We start from the raw sequence: 20,429 nt of genomic DNA, 5'->3' as shown, positions 1-20,429 counted from the left end.
AACTGATTGCTTTTTTGCAATGTGGCATACAATGCCCTTTCATCGATATTTCTAAAGTAGACAATATAAATAAGGCTCTTTAATTTGAGAGATAATGGAACTTTGCTAGCGACCACTAGGATTACAACTTTTTCCTTTGACAAATGGCATATATCACGTAGTAAGCTACACCATCCATGCAAAATTCTACCAGGTAAACTCATGCTTATTGTTCCATAGCAAACTACTTTGATCAACACAGGAAAGAAATTTATATCTTGTTCTTTCTTCAAGATGCCATTAAGGTGTTCTATTGGCTGTTACTATGGAAGCTGCTTATTACAGAATGCATTACAAAATCCATCCAGGAAAGAATGAAAGATATTTTGTGTTATAGATTTATCTGAGGCTAAGTTTTAGCCAAGAATGCAGCCTTATTAAAAAAATATTTTAAACCGAATTACCTCTTTTGTGGAAGACGTTTCTAAGAAATTCAACTATTTCACATACTACTGTTATTGTGTGATACTTTCAGCACCTGTGAGTGGTATACACATCAATTCCCTGGCACTCCCCACTCATAAATACTATTTACAGCTGTTTAGTACAAAGATTTAACCTAAAAAGCAAAATTAATTTTCCATATAAAATCTATACATATCAAGCCTATTAATTGTAATAAATATACCTAAATATGGCTAAACTAGTAAAGAAAGTTAAATGGACCCGATTTATAAAAGCTCTCCAAGGCTGAAGAGGATTTACTTTCATAGGTGAAGCTGGGTGATCCAACATTGACTGGAATTTTCCGTTTGCCTTTTGTTAGCAAATGTTTTCAATCCTGGACCAGATCTATTCCAGGTTTTCTGGATCACCCAGCTTCACTGATGAAAGTGTATCCTCTCCAGGCTTTGAGAGCTTTAAAAAATCAGGCCCATTATGTAGTCCCATTCATAAAAATGATAACACGCAATGTCTCATTTATGATGGGGAAAATATATTTCAATCTGTTCTCTATTTTGTAACGTTGTGCTATGCACATCATGGTCCATCTTACTTATAAACAATTAGAGACTAGCAGGTTTCCAACATATCCCCAAAGAGTATTTGCAGGAGAACTTTAATATGTCATGACTGGACTCTATAACTTTTTTTTTTATTTTTTACAAATAACCTGAATTTAGTTTTGTTGTACTGCATGCTGACATTCTGAAGCTGGTGGATTGTATATATAACACACTGTAGTGCAGCCCTACCACTGCTTTTTAGATACGCCTTATAATCCATTCATTTGTATAGGAACGCAATCATCTAATAATGTTTTTATTGATGGAAACAACAAAATATCTGCCTTTTGTCACTGCAGTTCCCACATCCAAATTGCACTGTTTTATTCAATAAAGTCTAAAGATTAGATGGATACATTTCTAGTACATATACAAGTGCTTGCCTATAGAATATATGTTGATTTGCACATACAGGAAGACAGATACAATACTTGTTTTTAATTTATTCCCATTTTCATTTCTATCTGCCTGCTATATCATCTTCTTGGGTCAAAATGATGATGTCCCTGCATATCAAGTTCAGAAAGATGCTGGCCAGCTTTGATGTCAAGTGCTTCAAAGTAAGAGAGGTTGGAAAGCAAATGCTAGCATCACAGAGCTGGATGTCAATTAAGATGTTTATCTGGGAGGGGGGAAATCGGGAATGCGGCTTTGAAATACAAAGTTTTCAATTTTGTTTTTCTTTTTTTTACTTTAACATCCCACCCTAGGAGACTTTCAATACATAACGTTTGATGGTAGAAGTAGACATGTTGTCCTTGATGTTCTTATTTAGATTCCACACTGCTAAGCAAAAAATACACTTTTTAGGAACAAAATAACTACAATCATTTTAAAATAGATACATTCCGAATATTCATGGGGTTGCGTCTAGGAAAAGCATGAGATGTTTAATTCCAGGGGATAAAGAAATATAAATACTAAACTCCAGGAGTTAAAAATAAAACTATTTTTATTTTAATAATTAAAATATTATTAACTTATATAGCACTGAGGTATTATTAGTCAGCCATGTACAAAGTCCAAAGACTTTTCACTAATTGTCCCTTGAAGAGGCTCACAATCGTTCGCTATCTATAGTGTGTATGGTCGTGCAGTGATGGTTCTGCGCATGCGCGGCGAACGTTGCAACACACAAGAGCCCAATAACTGTGAATGTATGTATGTATACACACACACACTTCCTCCAGTACACATCACTTCCTGCATCATTCAAATGATCGTATCCAGTGTGTGTACATTATTGGTGGATTATCTTTGAGCAATCGTATAGTGCACGATTCTGTACATGCTGCAATGATACAATCGTTCAAATATTCATAAATAATCGTTGATCTGTCGTTAGTGTTATAACGACAATTATTGCATGTGCCTAAGGCCAATTTTGAGGGAAAGCGAATCAACCTAACTGCATGTTTTTTCGATGTGGGAAGGAAATTGGAGTGCTTAGAGAAAACCTATGCGACCATCGGGAAAACATAAAAATCCATGCAGATACCAGCCTGGCTGGGATTCGGACCTGGGACCTAGCGCTGCAAAGGCAGTAGTACTAGCCATGGAGTTAATGGTTTTTAATGTCTTGGGGAAGAGAGGGGGGGATGTAAATGCAACTTTTTTTGGTTTATTGGTTTCCTGTTATAATTAAACTCTAAGAGAAGGATGATTGTCTACCAGAGCTGAACTGTACAGAAATGTGATGGTTCCCCTCTTATACATTTGTCTCCATTGAAAGACATAACCTTACCAAACAAATGACAACAAATAGGCATCTTTACCTTATTGAAAGTGATCACTAGAACTAATAAAAAGGTGCGAGTCCTCCCAGCAGGACTAAGACAACAATAAAGACCTGATGATTGGGTTCTAATCTCTCAATATGCTATCCTACATGGAAAATGTTTGGGCTACACATACACGTTAAACAAATTATTAATTATACAGAACAGAAAAACAAATAAATGCAATAATATAAAAACAGTATCAAGAAAAACTAAAGTATACTATTAAAGGTACTGTTCAAAATAATAAAATAAAATAATCATAATAAATCAAAATAATTAGTAGTATTAAAAATTGTTACGAGAGGTTTTACGGAGGTAACATTTGCTGTCTTTTTAGAATATGACAGTTTCAACTATATTCCCATATTTTAGCCATTCTTATTTAAACATGTATTGTATGATAATGATTTGTAGACATTTATATAAACAGTGCCTTCAAGAATTTCTATTGATGTAGTTATCTGAGAGACTGAAAATTGACTGCCATATTGCGTATAAATTGATATATGGTATTAAAGCAAATTTAGGGAATTAGTTGTATATTTCTCCAGATGAGATTTGCTGTTTATTGCTCTGATTAAGTGTTATACAAGTGTGTGGCTCTTGCGCTTAACCATCTGGGAGCCACTTGTATTCAATGAATCATCATCAACTGAACTACGCTGCAGAAGGCCCCTGGGTTAAAATAACCAGTCTCTTTCCACTTAGCTTTATCCTCCCTTGTGATCTGGAGAACTGCAGTTAATGATAATTGAGTGATATTGAGTTGAGTAATGGAAATTCTTGTTATACAATTTCATGTTTGTATGAAATTGAAAAGCATTGTCTATGATCCAAGGTCAGTAAACCATTTCCTAGCATGTGCATCAATAAAGGTAAGCCTGGCTGAATATGAACAATCATATTACAAGGCAATGGTATAAAGAATACATTGGGGAAGATTTATCAAGCAAATTAGAAACAAAGTTATACACAAATCAGACTGCCTCTGACTTATCAAAATCTTTGGGTCCGATTTATTAAAGCTCTCCAAGACCGGGGAGGATACACTTATACGTGAAGCTGGGCAATCAAAAAACATAGAATGGATCAGGTCCAGGATTGAAAACATTTGCTAACATATAGCAAAATATTTTAAGAAATCCATTCCAGGTTTGCTGGATTGCCCAGCATCACTGATAAAAGTGTATCCTCTCCAGCCTTGGAGAGCCTCTATAAATCAGGCTCTTTGTAAGAGGTTAAAGGTATGATTGCAACTTACTTGATTGAATTTCTGGGTAGAGGAGACAGATTTGTAAGTTTGTGACAGATTTCTGATAGAAAATGATGCAAATTCTGCCTCTAATCAGATTCATAATAAAAGAAGTGGTAAGGATCAGGATTTATTTGATCACAGTGATCGTTTCCATGGACAGTACAATAAACATGGTTGTACAGAGAGTGCTGTTCTGTTATACGAACAGAGAGGACAAGAGAGAGGTACCTTGCTTTGTCTTCCCCACGACATATAAAATCATGGTTATTTTGTTTAATAATCCTGCTTGTTGCAAATGATTTCAGGGTACAGCTGTACAGCCACTAGATTATGCCTTAGACAATCATAAACATTGGTCACAGAAAGTGAAAATTTAAAGTCCCTACACAGCTTTAAAGCAGCCAAAAAGATGATTTATGAATCATGCGGTAAGCCTGTAATAGTAAGAAGGAAGCATTTTGCTCAATTTGACTTATTCCTTACTTGTCTCAGCTGCTTCATTGCTGAAGCCATCGAAGGTTTGACTCAAAACAGAAACAACCATTCCAGCACAGTGCTGTAGGAGGGCTATACATGTGAGCCCCACACACAACTTTATACGGAGACCTCAATTTAGACACTACCTTTTTGTTTTCTAATATCATGAATTTGTACTTAAAATAAACAGTGAAGAAAACAACAAATGTAACCAGAAAAGAATGAAGCGGATACCTCTTTGACATCACTAATAGCTCTTCAATTTTCCCAGTGCACTGGTACAGCAAAAGAATAAAAACATTTCCATTTTACTGCTTCAATAATCTAGGAAACTTTTCAAGCTTCACTCTATTCAATCCTTCCCACCTTGTGTGAACTGTAAGTATTAGCTCAGAAAGGTTTCAGAAATAACTGCTTTATTGCTGATCTCCATTTGCATCAACCATGAGTAGGTTCAGACAGGGATGCAGAGTACCTATTTCACAAGAGGCTAGTGGACATCCATGCTGCAATAATAAATGCTGGCTAGTAGAAATGTGTGATACAACAATAAGTGCTGGCTAGTGGAAACCTCTGATATAACAAAACCTTAACCCACTATTGCCCTAGTAAGATTTATACTTATTTTTATACATCCTGGATACCTGCTTCATCTTATATAATACATTCTATACATTAATGTGCTTATTGCACTGAGGAAGCATAAATAGTCTTGTGCGAAACGTGTCGAGTGTTCATAGCAGTGCAATCTTTCCCCCAGTAAGACCTAAAAGCAGACCTGTCTCTGTGAAATGTGGTCAGAAGATTGTGGCTGCTGCTTTAAGCACCTAACAACTAATATCATTTACTACACGGATGTGATTATTGGTATTAACTTTTAAAACCGTTCACATTTTTATGATACATTTAAATAAAATTGTTATTATATTTTTACTTCTGTTTTGGAGCTCATAAAATAAACTCTGGCCGATGGGCTTATGTATATTCTAACAATTATTAATTAGGAGTTCTTTATATAGATAGGTTTAGAACACCTAAATTTACAGCCGTAGAATGTATGTGTTGAAGTTTACCAGAAAAGTGGGCAGATACCAATAAATGTTCTACTATGATTTACATTAGTATAGTGGAGAGAGCTTTGATGTTGGCAAAGCCATAATCATGTCTGGTATATTTCACATTGGTCCCCAAGACCTACTCCATAGATGTCTTGGCTTCCATGAAATGCCCTGATAATGACCACATGCCTGCAAGCAATGCACTTAAAATACTGTAAAACATCAGACTGTATCTGTGCTGTACATTAGCAAGAAAATAGATATTTACAAAATCTAGGGATAATTTAAAAGGCATTTTTCAAAGAAATAAGATGCTTTCTCCATATAATTGCACTGTGTTCCTTCTTCTTCCTAGACTAAAATATATGCAGGACATGGTAAAGGTTAGTGGCCAAAAGTGACTTTCGTGTAATGTCAGTCCATCCCTGGCTTTCAAGTAAAGTGTGCCACCCACTGATATGAAGTCTTTGATGTGCAGGTGCATTTTCATTGTTTTATTGTAAATATAGAAAATATCTCCCCCCAAGCCAATATGTCTAAAAGCTGGCGGTAAATCCTTTGAACTGTTTTGTCTTCAGTATATGAAAGATACTGAGGGTATAAGTTCTGAAACAATAAAATAACAAACATTCTTAGCAATCCTAAGTTTCATGTAATTGGTCCTACTAATGAAATAGTTAATGATTTATGACTGCAATAGCAGGAAGAAACCATCACTACTTTCCACCACTACATATCTCTCCTCCTATTGTGTGTTAAGCTGCGTACACACCTGCAATTTTTCTCGTTGGAAAGGATCGTGAAAGATCCTTTATAACGACAATTATTGCATGTGCCTAAGGCCAATTTTGAGGGAAAGCGAATCAACCTAACTGCATGTTTTTTCGATGTGGGAAGGAAATTGGAGTGCTTAGAGAAAACCTATGCGACCATCGGGAAAACATAAAAATCCATGCAGATACCAGCCTGGCTGGGATTCGGACCTGGGACCTAGCGCTGCAAAGGCAGTAGTACTAGCCATGGAGTTAATGGTTTTTAATGTCTTGGGGAAGAGAGGGGGGGATGTAAATGCAACTTTTTTTGGTTTATTGGTTTCCTGTTATAATTAAACTCTAAGAGAAGGATGATTGTCTACCAGAGCTGAACTGTACAGAAATGTGATGGTTCCCCTCTTATACATTTGTCTCCATTGAAAGACATAACCTTACCAAACAAATGACAACAAATAGGCATCTTTACCTTATTGAAAGTGATCACTAGAACTAATAAAAAGGTGCGAGTCCTCCCAGCAGGACTAAGACAACAATAAAGACCTGATGATCGACCGACTGTACACACGGCAGATTTTCGCCCGATAATTGGCCGATACCGATTATCGGGCGAGAAAAATTTGCCGTGTGTACGCAGCTTTACTTCCCCTACCTCCTAGATTGTAAGCTTTTCGGGGCAGTGTTCTCTCCTCCTGTGTCCCTGTCTGTATTCATCTGTCATTTGCAACCCCTATTTATTGTGCAGAGCTGCGTAATATTTATGGCAATACAGTTTATTAACAATGTCTCCAAATGTTTTCAAAATTACAACATAGCGATGCAGTTTTTGTAGATAATTAATATTTATTTTCTAAGAGTTATTGTGTTTTTAGGGACCAATGATTTTATGTGGGATATTGAGATATATGTTAGTGCTCTTTTTAAAGAAAATAATAAAAAGTTCATATATATAAATGGTTAGGAACTGCTGCTTGCTAGGTGCAAAAGCTCACTGCAGTTACTACTACTCTGCGGAAACAATGGGCTGTAAGCCTATTGTTAATGAACATTGCAATGAGAATTTTCATTGGCCGGTGGGCATCAAATGGGCAAACTCACCCCTGACACCACCAATAATGCTCACTGCAATGTTCGTTGACAACAAGCTTACAACCCATTGTTTCCTAACGGTAGTTGTAGTGGTGGTGGTGGTAAGATATTCCACACAGAAGTCAGAAGACTGATACCCATTCATTCTCATTGTTCTTGTGGTTTCAAAGATGTATCTGAACACTAATAAAATAAGTACATTTCAGAGAAATATATATATATATGAAAATGTATTAATCTTTTAACATTTTAACAGTGTGTAATGTAAATGAGAATTAAATGATTGCATGATGCAGATAACAAAAAAGTTTTTTTGGATTACCAGTGTTAGACAAAAAAATGTAATACATTGATTTCCATTGTGACCATTGTCCTGTGACATAGCATAATTAAAAAAATAAATAAATAATATATATATATATTTTTTTACCAGCCTACTGTTTAAATTCCACTTGACAACTGTTGTCAGTTTTTGCAGGTGAGAGCAGACAAACCATATGGTTTAACAGTGTGTTGCTTTTACTTTAGGCTGGGGGCAAAGAAGTAATCTAGCTTTTTTTTAGGTCTACTGCAGTCAGTTAAAACTCAGATCCCTACCCCGATTCTGCCTTCTGACTAGACTATGTAATTTTAAGGACTGGCTTAGACATAGATACAAATCCTTTGACAGGTACTGACTGCACTTCGGTTTGCCAGTTTGTTACAGTTCCGCAACAAAACTGCAACAGGGACACAGACATTAATTCCCCTACTCTAAATAAATATTTATATTTTTTTCTATGTAGGCAATTATTACTTCCTGTCTGTTAAAAAGGAGTGTGTTTGACAAGTGAGAGTTTGCCAAAAAAAAAAAAAAGCCAGACAGAAGTTTAAATTCTTCCTTCCAAAAAATAAAACTTTTAAAAGAAACTTTTTGCCTTGACATACATCCCTTGTGGTGTCAACTGAAAGTTTCCTGAGCCATCCTTGGCATAAAAAGTTGAGAATCTAAAGAGAGGCTGTAGAATGTGTGTACATTTAAGAAAAATGATCAGTCCCATAAACATTTTCACATAAAACCTCATATATGTATATGAATAAGGAAAAGCAAACCGACTTGTCATCCAGAAATCCAGACACACTCCAAATCATTTTTAAAACCTTCTACAAGACCGAACCTCTCTAGGTCTATTCACACAAATCTCCATTCTCATCTGATTTGTTTGCATTTCTCAGCCTTTGTCACAGTGCAGGGTTGAACAAATAGAAAAAGTACAGCCTAATTCAACTTAAAGTGCATGAGGAAAAAATTTGGTCCTACCAACATGTTTCCTTATCAGTAAGCCATTGTCAATCAATTAATGGAGACAGCTGGAGTCTGTGGAGCTGGGATTAGGTGGAAAGACAATGGCCTGTCCCAGGCTATTACAATTTAATCACTTTAACTAAATAAATAAGGCAGTCCTGAGTCACTCACATGTCAAGGGAATTTTGAACAAAAAGGAAACTTCAACAAGCATCGGTCTTTACTTGTTCGCCCCCTTTGGCAGGACAAGAGAGGGTTATTACTGTAGCTTTAAGTTCCATCTTTGTGTTTCTTGTCTTTGATTACCACTCGGACCTTGCCACTTTCTGGCACTAATTTGTCAAGCTAAACAAAGAAAGGATTTGTACCTCCTATAAGGTCTCAATTAGAACTGGCTTGGTCTGCATTATGCACCATTCAGGCAGGACACAATGGCTATAATTACTGGAATTTGCACTAAATAACAGAAGAATTTGCAGCAAAGACCTTCTCTCCCAACAACCTTTTGCTTTTCCTAACTGAAGCGGTGAGAACTTAATCCTTGGGTTCTACTTCTTATAAATGCTAGTGTGTGCACTTTGGGTTAAATGGCAAATCAATATGGGATAAAGATTTGAGCACCAGACTCTGAGCAACAGCAAAACTTTTCACCCTTGATTTACTTAGGTTGGCCAAAGACTGCCAAATAAATTCAATGGATGATTCCAGTTTGTGCACCGCTTACAATATATTGTTTCTTTGTATTTTGCCTAGGAAGGAATATTGAGCACTTCTGGTAATTCATGATATTCCGACTTGTGGTATTTCTCTCTTCTAGCAGGAATAAGGTCAATGTCAGGTGAGAAATGCAGAAGGTCCTAGTACTTAGATAGACCAATCAGCAGATTTGTCTGCCTGTCATTCTTAGAAAGACGTGTTCTTGTTGTTATGTTTTAGGGTTAAGTGATGGGCAGGTGTTTTTTTATATTGCAGCAGGGTCAGTCTATGTCTCTTCTTCAATAAAACAAACTTACCTGTCTGTTTGCAGTTATTTACCTAAATTCACCTCAAACTCCTTTGCTGGGACCGACATCTTCACCGGTTCCTTTTCTGGGTTTGGGAGTTATTCTATCTCTAGCAGCTAAGTAAGTCAGGATTGCATGCACAGCTCGGTGTATGTTATGGAGAAGATTGCAAAACAAGTTTGTTTTATATACATGCAGTAAAAAGTAATATAATAAAAGCAACTGTTATTGGTGTGACAAGCTATGAACTGGCAGGTGTGTCTTAAAGAAAAAACAGATAGAGACATCTGCCTTTTGCTGCCAGGACCTGGTTTGATTTACTTAAATGAATGTATGCATGCACAGTAATATTCTCATTTCTTATTTCATTAGATTTTTGTCAAATATTACATTTATTTGGGTTTACATACACTTTAAAAAACATACAGTCACCTCTCTCCTGCACATGTGGGAAGTTCTGACTCTGGGCGTGCCTGCTCTCCCAAGTTTTATTAGATTTGCCTATCCTGCCGGCAGATCAGGAAATAGCCTCATAATCATCTCTGGTTGTTTAGCTGGCTCAGACACAGCACTCAGCATTTGTATAACTTGTCTCCACTAGTGTAGAGCACCCTAGCTCTGCTGAGCATTTCCTCTACACCTGCTGTTTAATTCAGTGCTTTTCCTGTCCAGTGTTCCGTGTCTCCCATGTCACCTGTGCCTCCTTTCGCTTCCTGTGTCTGCGATGGCCCCATGTCACCGGTAACCATTTTCTGGATTTCTGGTTCTTAATTCCTGACTTCCCCTGACTTTTCTTGCTTGCTGCCTGCCTTGACCCCGGCCTTCCTTGACTATTCTTCCGCCTGGTAATTTGGTACTGTGTATCATTCCGCCTACCCTGGTGTGCACAAGGACCGCAACCTAGGTAACCAGCAGTGCAACATCCTCACCCCTAGAGGCTCTGGAGAAGACCTGGTTACTGCTAAGACTCTGCTCCTTGGCCCTTCTGAGGGCTCACACCATCTCTGTGAAAGCCATAGCGCCCCCTAAGGGTCCTGTCTCTCCAAGCGTGACATTTGTAAGCATGGTTTTTACAACTATTGTCCAGTTACCGCTTTTAAAACAAATGTTTATTTCCTAAGCTTACTTTGTAGAAAAAGAGAAAAATAGAGTTTCTTGTTAAAAATTAAGAAATGTGCTATATTTAAATCAATTTATTACAGCAAATCTTTGTTCTTGATTTAGCTACTGAACCTGCAACAAGCTATGTGAATTTTATTTGACCTTAGACATTGTTCTTTTACCTGCACATTTGAAGCTTTGAGCAGTAAGACCTCTCTCCAAAGCTAATGTTGTCAAGATACCAAGGAAACTTGAGGTTACAGACTGACGCTTGCTCCTCTGTAGTTCCCTAAGTGATGAATGTTCTTTGGGTGTGTTCCTAAGAGGCACCGACAGATGCTGATCTTCTTGTCGAGCAGCATTAGCAGTAGATATAATAGCATCCATCCACTCTTGGGCTTTCTGACGAGTTTCAGTTCGTAGCCGAAGAATATCTTGAGGAAAAATAACTTGAAAACAAGAATCGTACCCATCAAGAGTGTCCAACTGGACAGATACACAGACATTGATGTTATAACTAAGTAATGGATCCTCATCTAGGCAACTAGATTGATAGGCTGTTAGGTGTGAACTGGAAAGTACAAAAGTAAATGCCTTCCAGTTATTATGGATTGTTAATCGATAAAGAGTACCTGTTTTTAAGGTGTTTTTGTGATGGCCATTGGTCAAGTTCATTGATCTTGAAAGTTCTGTAAGCTTGTTTGACAAGGTTTGATTTTCTACATAGTCACAATTATTTTCAGCCATGTTTTTAGATCTTGTAATGACATCACGCTGATTGCTCATCAAATCTGAAACTAAGGTCAAGGCACGTACTCCTTCCCATAACTTCTGTCCCCAGTCCAAGGCCTCCCATGCAGAATCTGCTTTAAGTTGCAATTGACTGTTATCCGCCATTAATACTTCAACTAGTTTGGTTTCATGACTTCCAGTAATGGTGATGCTTTCTATATTAGCAAGAGGATAAGATGTGATTGCATTGTGATTACCGCTGCTATCAGTACTATAGATGTGCAGTTTGTATTGAGATATTTCAGCATAACAGTTCTTCCAAAAGCTCTCTTGAGTTTTTCGAGTCTCCAGAAATCCCTTCTTGAGAATATTTGGCAGCATGTGTTCTACACAAAAATAAAAATAGAAAAATTATGAATCTTAAGCATTCATGATGAACTAGAAGCATTATGTATGCACTGCAAATTGTAGTGATTTTGAAATATTTAAAAAGAACAGATGTAACATAGGTTACGTACACACAATAGATTGTTGCCAAGGATAAACCATTATATCAACCAAATTCTAGCAACCAACCATGTTAATCGATCCGTCCTAGTGAATCAATGAACGACCAAGGGGGATGAACATAGTGGGATACCTCTTGCTTGCCTCTCCGCCCACTTGCATTCCAAAAAACTGAACTGTGCTGTGTGTACAACTTGCTTGTTGTATTGTCAATGCAATTTTAGATAGGATCAGATTACATAAATGAAAAAATGTATACAAAATAGCTGTTTTTCCATTTTAAGTATTACTTATCAAAGGTATCAAAGGTTTTATTAGTATATCAGTAAACCTTGAATATCATGACTAATGTCAAAGTTCTTAGGTGGTGATTGTAAACATAACACATCTATTTCACTAGAAAACCGTATTAACTATTGCAATGTGAAAAAAAAAATCGTGGATTAAAGAAAGCTAGACATATAATGGTTGATAGTTTTGTGCAAATATTCATTATGTATACTTAATGATGAAAAAGAAAAGAAAAGCCATTCCATGTCTTTGAAACTCACACTAATCCCCTTAAAGTGCACATAATGGTTATGTATTTTTTTTACCATTATTTTTTTTTCTTAATCCAGTAAAAGGGCTAACAAATCTGTGCTGCAGTTTCTCTGTTCTCCGCACAGATGACATTTTCAGCCTTAAAGATGTCTTTTTCATCCCCAAATGCACCCTCATTCCCAATTGCAATTCTGATCTAAGAACGGGTTTGATTGGATATTTTCAGCACAAATACAAGAAGCCCTCATGTTTCTATGCTGACAGGCTTCTCAATCTTCTGTGAAGTGGGCAGTTCTTTTAAAATTCAAAAATCTTTTAAAGGTCAGGATGGAAGCTGGTATGGAAAATACCATTCAAAAGGTCCTAATTCAATGTCTGTTCCAGATTTAATGAAAGGGGTAATACCTTTCCATTTAATTTACTTCCACAAATAAAGAAATTGAATCTAAGGTGGAACAAAGGAAACATAATCACAGAAAATCACCTAACAACTGAGCTGGGCTTTTACAGTGTAATTCACTAAAAAAGGGCAGATGGGACAGAAACATGTAATGTGCAATTTTATAAATATAGGATTTAAGGTCAATTTATGGTCTTTCTTGTTATTACATAGAAAAAGGGTACTTCAGGAAATGTACATATTACAAATAAATAACAGTAACCAAAATTGAGGTTTAATAGACAACCACTTACAATTTTGTCTTTGAGGATTTGTAGCTCAAGCGGATACAGTTCTTTTTTTTTGGGCAAATTAAGACATAGATAGAACTGTTTTTATACCTGTTTGTGTCGTTTGTGTCTATTTTTGGCTTTAGAAATAAACTTCATGAAAAAAAAATATTTGCCACATTAATATCAGTAGATAGGGTGTTAAAAATATTCCTTACAGCCAAGTGGCTAGAGCTGTGTACACTGCTGCAATTTTTGTAGCTGGAAACAACCTTTTGTGACCATCGCCAGCAACAAAACGTGACAAATGAATAGATGAGCACTGTACACACATTGCCAGTTCTTTTCTATGAATAGGGGATGAAGGAGAACGAGCGAGTGGCACCCAGGTGTGCTCTTCTTCCTTTGATTTGTATCACAGTTGTTCTCCGGCCGTTATTCGTGGGTTCGTCCTGATAGATTAAAGAACAACGTCGGGCGACCACTGCACACGTCAGATTCTTGCCAAAGACAAGCATGATAATGATGGCAAGAATCCTCGAACGTGTGTAAGTTAGTTAAAATAAGTAACTTTTTTAATGCAAAGCTACCAACATAAAAATATTTGTGCAGCGGAGAACAGCTGTAATTTTAGGAGGGATCACCTTACCAAAATTACTTCTTTTCCCAAAACACCATGACGAGGCCCCAATTGTTAGTAATCCATAGCATATAGTTTTTATTACTAGTATTTTCATTGATGGCCTCTTGTGAATCCCAGCTTTAAAATAGTGATCAGTGTGCTAAATATAATCATTGCAGTTTATGCAGCTGCTATGGAGCTCAAGAGTGGACAGTGGGCCTCTTTCGATATGTAGCAGGGAGCAATTCCTCCAACTACTCCCATTGGCTGGTGTTTATTAGTAAGTGCTAATCTTTGCACATTAACTTTGGTTGAAAGATGCAGTGGTACCCAGGTAAATGATCAATGTCAAAGAAATAATCACTTGTTTAACACCAGTTAAGTGCATAGCCAGCTTAAGGCACTAATGGTGGTAGTCACAAGAATTTAGGTTCACCTCCTATCAGCCATCCTAACAGAAGTCTCTGCATGACTTTTTAAAGACTTGGAAACTTTATTGTCTTGTTTTGCTAAAGTAATATTTCTATTTGTAGAAGTAATTTAGTTGTTGGTAGAAGAAGAAAGTCACATTCAATATATTTTTGAAGGAATTTAAGCATTTTTCCTCAGTCCTGAATCAGATAGAAATCAAACTTGGATTTCAGGATTAGGAGTTCTCAAGATCAGGGTTTCTCAACCAAGGATCTGTGGAACCCTAGGGTTTCCCCAGGGGTTGCTAGGGGCTATTGAGCTTTCTGTATTAGGTGACATTCTTCCTACTGGTCAACAATGTAAAATTCATTCTTCCTTCTCACCACAACCCTAATGTACTGTTGAGCTGGGGATATGGTAAATAAAGCAGGAGTTCCTTACAACTAGGTTATTTCAAGGGCTCCTCCATGTTTAAGGGCTGCTCTGTATTGAAATAAATAATTATTTAGATTTAAACTATCTGAGAAAGCCCTGGTCAGTAAAACATGTCAAATCAGGAGGATCAGATATGAAGGATCAGTGTGCTGATCCAAGGATTTAAAAAAAACCTATAGAAAATAAGCACTAAATGCAAGTGTTTGTATATCGTAGGTAGTGGTTACAACTTCTTCTAGATTTTTTTTGTCTGTCCAATGGGGAGCCCTGTTTTGGTTAAAGTATGTTACTTTCGTTGGAATGATCTGTCGTTTCTTGTTTTAGGAAAGTTTCCCCAATGGGACACTGAACCAAAAACAAAAAAAAAAAAAAAGATAAAACAAGAAAAATGCCCTCAAATGACCCTGGCACTACTTTTCTACTGAAAAAAACTGTGTCAACCTTCCCAATGCTGGAACTATTAAACACAACGTTCATCCTGAGAAATGATTGCTTACGTTTCATTTGTAAGCATGGAGAACCAATGACAGCAACAGGGAATTAGGTGATCAACAGTCCTGGAAGTACCAGTTTTCCTGTGGACCTCAGAAGACTTCCCAGGCTTGAAGCAGTACTCAGTGGTATGGACATCAGCTTTCGTAGACACCTGCAATGTCTAAGAGAAGCTGATTTGCGACCCATGGATATATTGGCCATCATTAAAGGTCTATGGTTACCATACCTATGAAAATAAACTGGCACAATTTATATGCAAGAAACTAAATAAAAAAAAAACAGCCAAAATGTAATAGAGCTATAGCTCTTCCTACATACTCCACAAAACCAGAAACTAGTTATATTCATTAGGTTTCTATATTGTTGCACTCACATTTTATTTGACTTTCACCTCGGCCAAGCCGTATAATAATTACATTTAATAAAAGAAGTGCTACTGTTGCTGTGTTTTCAAAAGCAAAAAAGGAAGATGTCACACGCAGTCCCATATCTCGTAAAGATAATTTAAAATGAACAGATTTGCAATTATAATAATAAGCCACGTAATGCTTTTATGAGGATATTTGAAAGCACTTTGCAGAAACAAATTATATGTTATTAGTATTCGCTAAAATGGGATTACACTGATTTTACCATGCAGTGAAAGATTTACAGAAGTCATATTTTATCCAACATTAATGGAATAAAGGCCTATCTAATTGGTATTTAAGGTCATTTTAAATAAGAAGCTGTCTTTCCAAAGACAGGAGCCACACTGCACTTTGTAACTGCAGGCAGATAAAAACAAACGAGACAAAGTATTAGATTTTCTGACCAGATTCAGCTTTTGTACAGATCTAATGAAGCTTGGAAAGATGTGACATGATACACTAAGCTAGATTATATTACTGGAAATGTCTGGCCGCCTTTTTACTGAACCTTCTTGTGAAGCTGACATTAGCACTGAAAAACAGAAGAAACAATGGTTTTTATCCTGCTATAAAAAGGCAAAATTTTTTCTTTGGGCAAATGTTTATAGTACACAATTAAATATGTGAAACATCATACAACCAAATACATTCAAAGCTGATATTTTAAGTGTTTTAAGCAGTGCAGGTTTGAATAATGTGCTAATGTCCTAGGTCTATATAAACCTATATATAAGTGGTTAGGTTTCCTCACAATAATTTGTTTCTCAACATCCTTCTACAAAGCTGTAGCAACACTGTAATACTTAGAAAGCTCAACTCTGGGGTGATTTGCTTATTATGGAGAATTCATCAGTGAAGAATGACACATCATTCAGTTTCGTAATAGCTAGGAAATAAAACAGAAGAGGGAAGAGTGAATCTTGACAATGGATCATCTGAGTGATATCAGAGTGGTTATAACTGGGAGCAAGTCCTGGCAACAACAAAAATCTTTTCCCTGCAAAAAAAGTATAAATGATCCTCCTATTGAAAAGCTGATTTCCAATATTAAACATGTATGTGACACCCTAAAAAAAGACAAAGTTGGATTATCATATAGTGAATGTGTATAGGTGGTTGTGTGTTGGTGCTATGGCAGCAATGGGATTCCACTAAGTTTACTAGTCCCAAAGCACCTACAGCCAGCCATACAAACTCTAATAAGAATTTAAACCCCCCTCTACACCAAAACTATCATACTTGCAGTTCTTTTAAATGCCCTCTAATCTGACCAATAGCAGCCATTGATACATTTCCAACCCTTCACAATAACTAGTTTCATTTTAGTACAGTGTTCTAATATACCAACGAGTTTTGCAATGGGTCAGATATGGTTTAAAATTTTAATTATCCTCACACTGATCTACAAGCCAAGTGTTCAATGTGTCGGACAGGTTTCCCTTGAGTTCTGCATCATGTGACAGGAAGTGGGCCATAAGTCACAATATGTCTATAGTACTTGAAGTGCCATTACAGGGTCAAAGCAGCAAATAGTAATACCTGTAAAAAGGCAGTAAACCTAATTTCCTGGAAAACTGTGTCTTGAAACATTGTGGTTTCTTGGCCACCACCACAACTTGATTAGCTGGATCAGATACCTTTATTAAATTTGAGCTGGTAGGCGGAATTCCTGTAAGCAGCGAGGGCAGAAGGAATTCACACACACAGAAGTGTTGAGTACTTGGGTGAGGTTTCAAGAAATCTTTCTACAAGTATGGCTTTTTGCCGGGTATTACTAACAGTTGTAGTTAAGGTCACTTTAGTCATAGGGGTCACTATAAATTATATGAAAATTAAAAAAAAAGTATTGTTGTCCATGTAAGTGTGTCCTAAATGTATTTCCAAAAAAACTGTTTTTAATGGAGCATTTGCTTGGAGAATCTAAATTTGTATTTGAACTGGGTACTCAAATGGGTTCCATTTAGTAAACATGACCCAGCAAAGCATGCTGCAAAAACATTTCTATAATGCATATGCCTATAATAATTACAATAATAATAATAATAATAATAAAAAAAAACTTGTAAAAAACCTATCAATAAATATTTGATAACATAAAATAAATAAATTACATTTCCCAAAACCTCTATACTGTATTGTTAAAGCAGGAGTTTGTGCATTAGATATATATATATACGAAAGATTTTCCCTTGCATAAAAATCACTTATTAAGCAGGTCTGTTTCCTGCTTCTGAATGGCTTTACTTTTGGAGAAAATCAAAGAGTTACTTCAACCCCCAGTGTATGCCAGGATGATCCCTAAAGAGAAATGGCTGAACAGTTCACATATTCTCCTAGAGTTCCTAGTTTAATCCATTCATTTATGAATTTCCCTATGGCATAAACCAAAAAACATAAATCATGTGTCATGAGTCTTCATAACTTTATTGTTTAAATATAAAAAAAGTAAATGGTTATCTGTGTAATATATTTATCAGTGGTATTTTCTGCACTATTCTAAGTTTGCCTAAATCACTAAACGAGTGATAAAAGCTTTACTTTAGATACGATTGCACACTTTAATGCACCATTTGCTTAACAAACATCAATAAAGTGCTGGCACGAAAATGAAGGCGAAGACTTTTAAAACATGGAAATCATAACAGGCCTTACAGTGGTCATACACATAACAATATGGCAATTTGTTAGATGTAAGAAATGCAAACTTCAAAAAAGTAATAAAAGTATCTCTCCAATCAAATTAAAAATCAACATATTAAAACTTTCTCTAAACCTAAAATGATTCAACACAAACAAGCATTACTTCTCTAAAGCTCCTGATGCCCTGCAGTTGCCCTTGTCTGTAATATGGTCAAAATCTTCTGCTGTATACTGCACATGGCATATCTGTAGCTCTTCCAGTAGTATTGGCTTATGTAAAACACATTTAAAAAGATAATAAGACAGTCCCTATACCACAAGGATCCTCATTTCAGACTATTAAAATCACTAGATGTGCAAAGAAATGCATGTTCCTTCTATGTATTATGGTATTTTAAGAACTAAGCTCAGGGACTTTAAGCCTGATTTATTAAAGCCCCCCAAGACTGGAGAGGATACACTTTCACCAGTGAAGCTGGGTGATACAGCAAACCTGGAATGGATTTCCTTAATGTAATTTACCATTTTAAAGCTAAATGGTTTCATTCCTTGACCAGATCCATTCCAGGTTTGTTGGATCACCCAGCTTCACTGATGAAAGTGTAACCTCCCCAGCCTTGGAGGGCTTTAACAAATCAGGCTCTGTGTATTCCTGTAATTCTGGATTTTTAGTAACAGTCTTGGTTTATGCCATTTACCTAGGCCAAAACTGCGGACTTTAATAAAACTGGTACTAGTAAGTTTTTATTTAGGCTGTTGTCACAAAACAAAAATTGAGTAGAAATCTCATATAGCAATTTATTAGTAAGGTTAAAAAAGTCTAAAAACTTTTTTTGTGCTGTCTGTGCTCTCAATGTCCTCACTTCCTGCCATAGAAGATAGGGGAAGTAACTCCAGGACTATGTACACAAGTCAGATGATTCCCGGATGATGTGAGCTATCAGGCTCATTTCGACCAAGAATCTAACATTTGTACAGAGGCCGCCCGTCGTCGTTCATGGATCCATACTGACGGATACATGAAAGACAGAAAAGGAATGAAGGGAGATAAGCGCAGAATGGAGCTATTCATCTTGTTGCTGGAAAGGATCATAAAAGATTGTTTCCAATGACAATAATCAAGCAAGTGTACATAGCCTAAGATGGACACAGATGACGTAAATAAACTTAATATTAGGGTAAAGGAAATTTAAAACCTCTGACAAAGGTTTTGATTGTTCCCTTATCGATTCAAAACCAATAATAATAACGTTCCCTAGAGATACAGTTTAGGATGCCATTTATGGGTTTACGGTACTTAGGATAGCAAAAGCTAGGTACTTTAACTTTAAAAAGACTTAAACTCTGCAAATGCCATATTACTTAAAAGGTAAATTTTAATATTGTTGAAAAAGTTACTGAAAATACATACCATTTCCTTCAATGTCTCTAGTAAAATGTATCCCTTGGCTTGATGAGCGTTGCAAAGGTGCTGGTTTACGTACATTTGTCCAATCTATATGACTAACATCAGACCGTGACCTGTTATGTCCTGGTCTAAATTTTGTAGTGTTTTCACCAAGGCCTACTGTGTCATTGAGTGACTGAGGTCTGTCACGTCTCCGATGGCATGCGCTGAAAAAGTTATAAGTGGATGAGTCTTTTTCCTGCCCTGCCAACAAAGGTACCTCAGAAAATGTTCTCCTGGTTGATGTAAAATGCTCTTTGGCATGGATCCCATTCTTTGCTTTGGCATCAAAGAGACTGCTCTTACATCTCTCCCAAATAATGCTACGTTTTGAGGTGTTTGCATTTTGCCCATCAGCTTCCTGCTTGATTTTACAGGATATGTCATTTCCCAAGAGTTCAGGGGCATCATGGATTCCAAAAACTTCAGAGTGATGGTTACCATGCTCTAGTTTTTCAAAAGAGTTGAAGAAATCCTCAGTGACCTCTAGTGCTGGACTGATGTCTTCTACTTCCAGGGCTTCCATTGTTTTCCTATTTAATCATAATTGATACGGCCAGTTAGAAGGAAGGCATAGCAGCAGATTAGAGTACAAAGACAACACAAACACTGAAGAAAAAAAAACAAAAAAAGAATAAATTGTCATACATCA

At 36.5% G+C, this 20,429-nt stretch overlaps 1 protein-coding gene across 3 annotated transcripts in view; it reads right to left on the bottom strand.

Moving 5' to 3' along the window:
• The window catches only part of PLEKHM3 (pleckstrin homology domain containing M3), a 93,705-nt gene that overhangs the window by 61,664 nt on the left and 11,612 nt on the right, over positions 1-20,429 (bottom strand). For all 3 annotated transcript variants that reach the window (XM_072418683.1, XM_072418684.1, XM_072418685.1), the window contains 2 exons: positions 19,742-20,310; positions 11,049-11,984 (listed from right to left, as the gene is read on the bottom strand). In XM_072418683.1, the coding sequence (XP_072274784.1) occupies positions 11,049-11,984; positions 19,742-20,310 (1,505 nt within the window). The remainder of the gene's footprint in view (positions 1-11,048; positions 11,985-19,741; positions 20,311-20,429) is intronic.

This window comes from Pyxicephalus adspersus, chromosome 7, assembly GCF_032062135.1.
Source record: "Pyxicephalus adspersus chromosome 7, UCB_Pads_2.0, whole genome shotgun sequence".
Taxonomy (NCBI): domain Eukaryota; kingdom Metazoa; phylum Chordata; class Amphibia; order Anura; family Pyxicephalidae; genus Pyxicephalus; species Pyxicephalus adspersus.
This window is presented reverse-complemented; position numbering and strand designations above follow the sequence as displayed.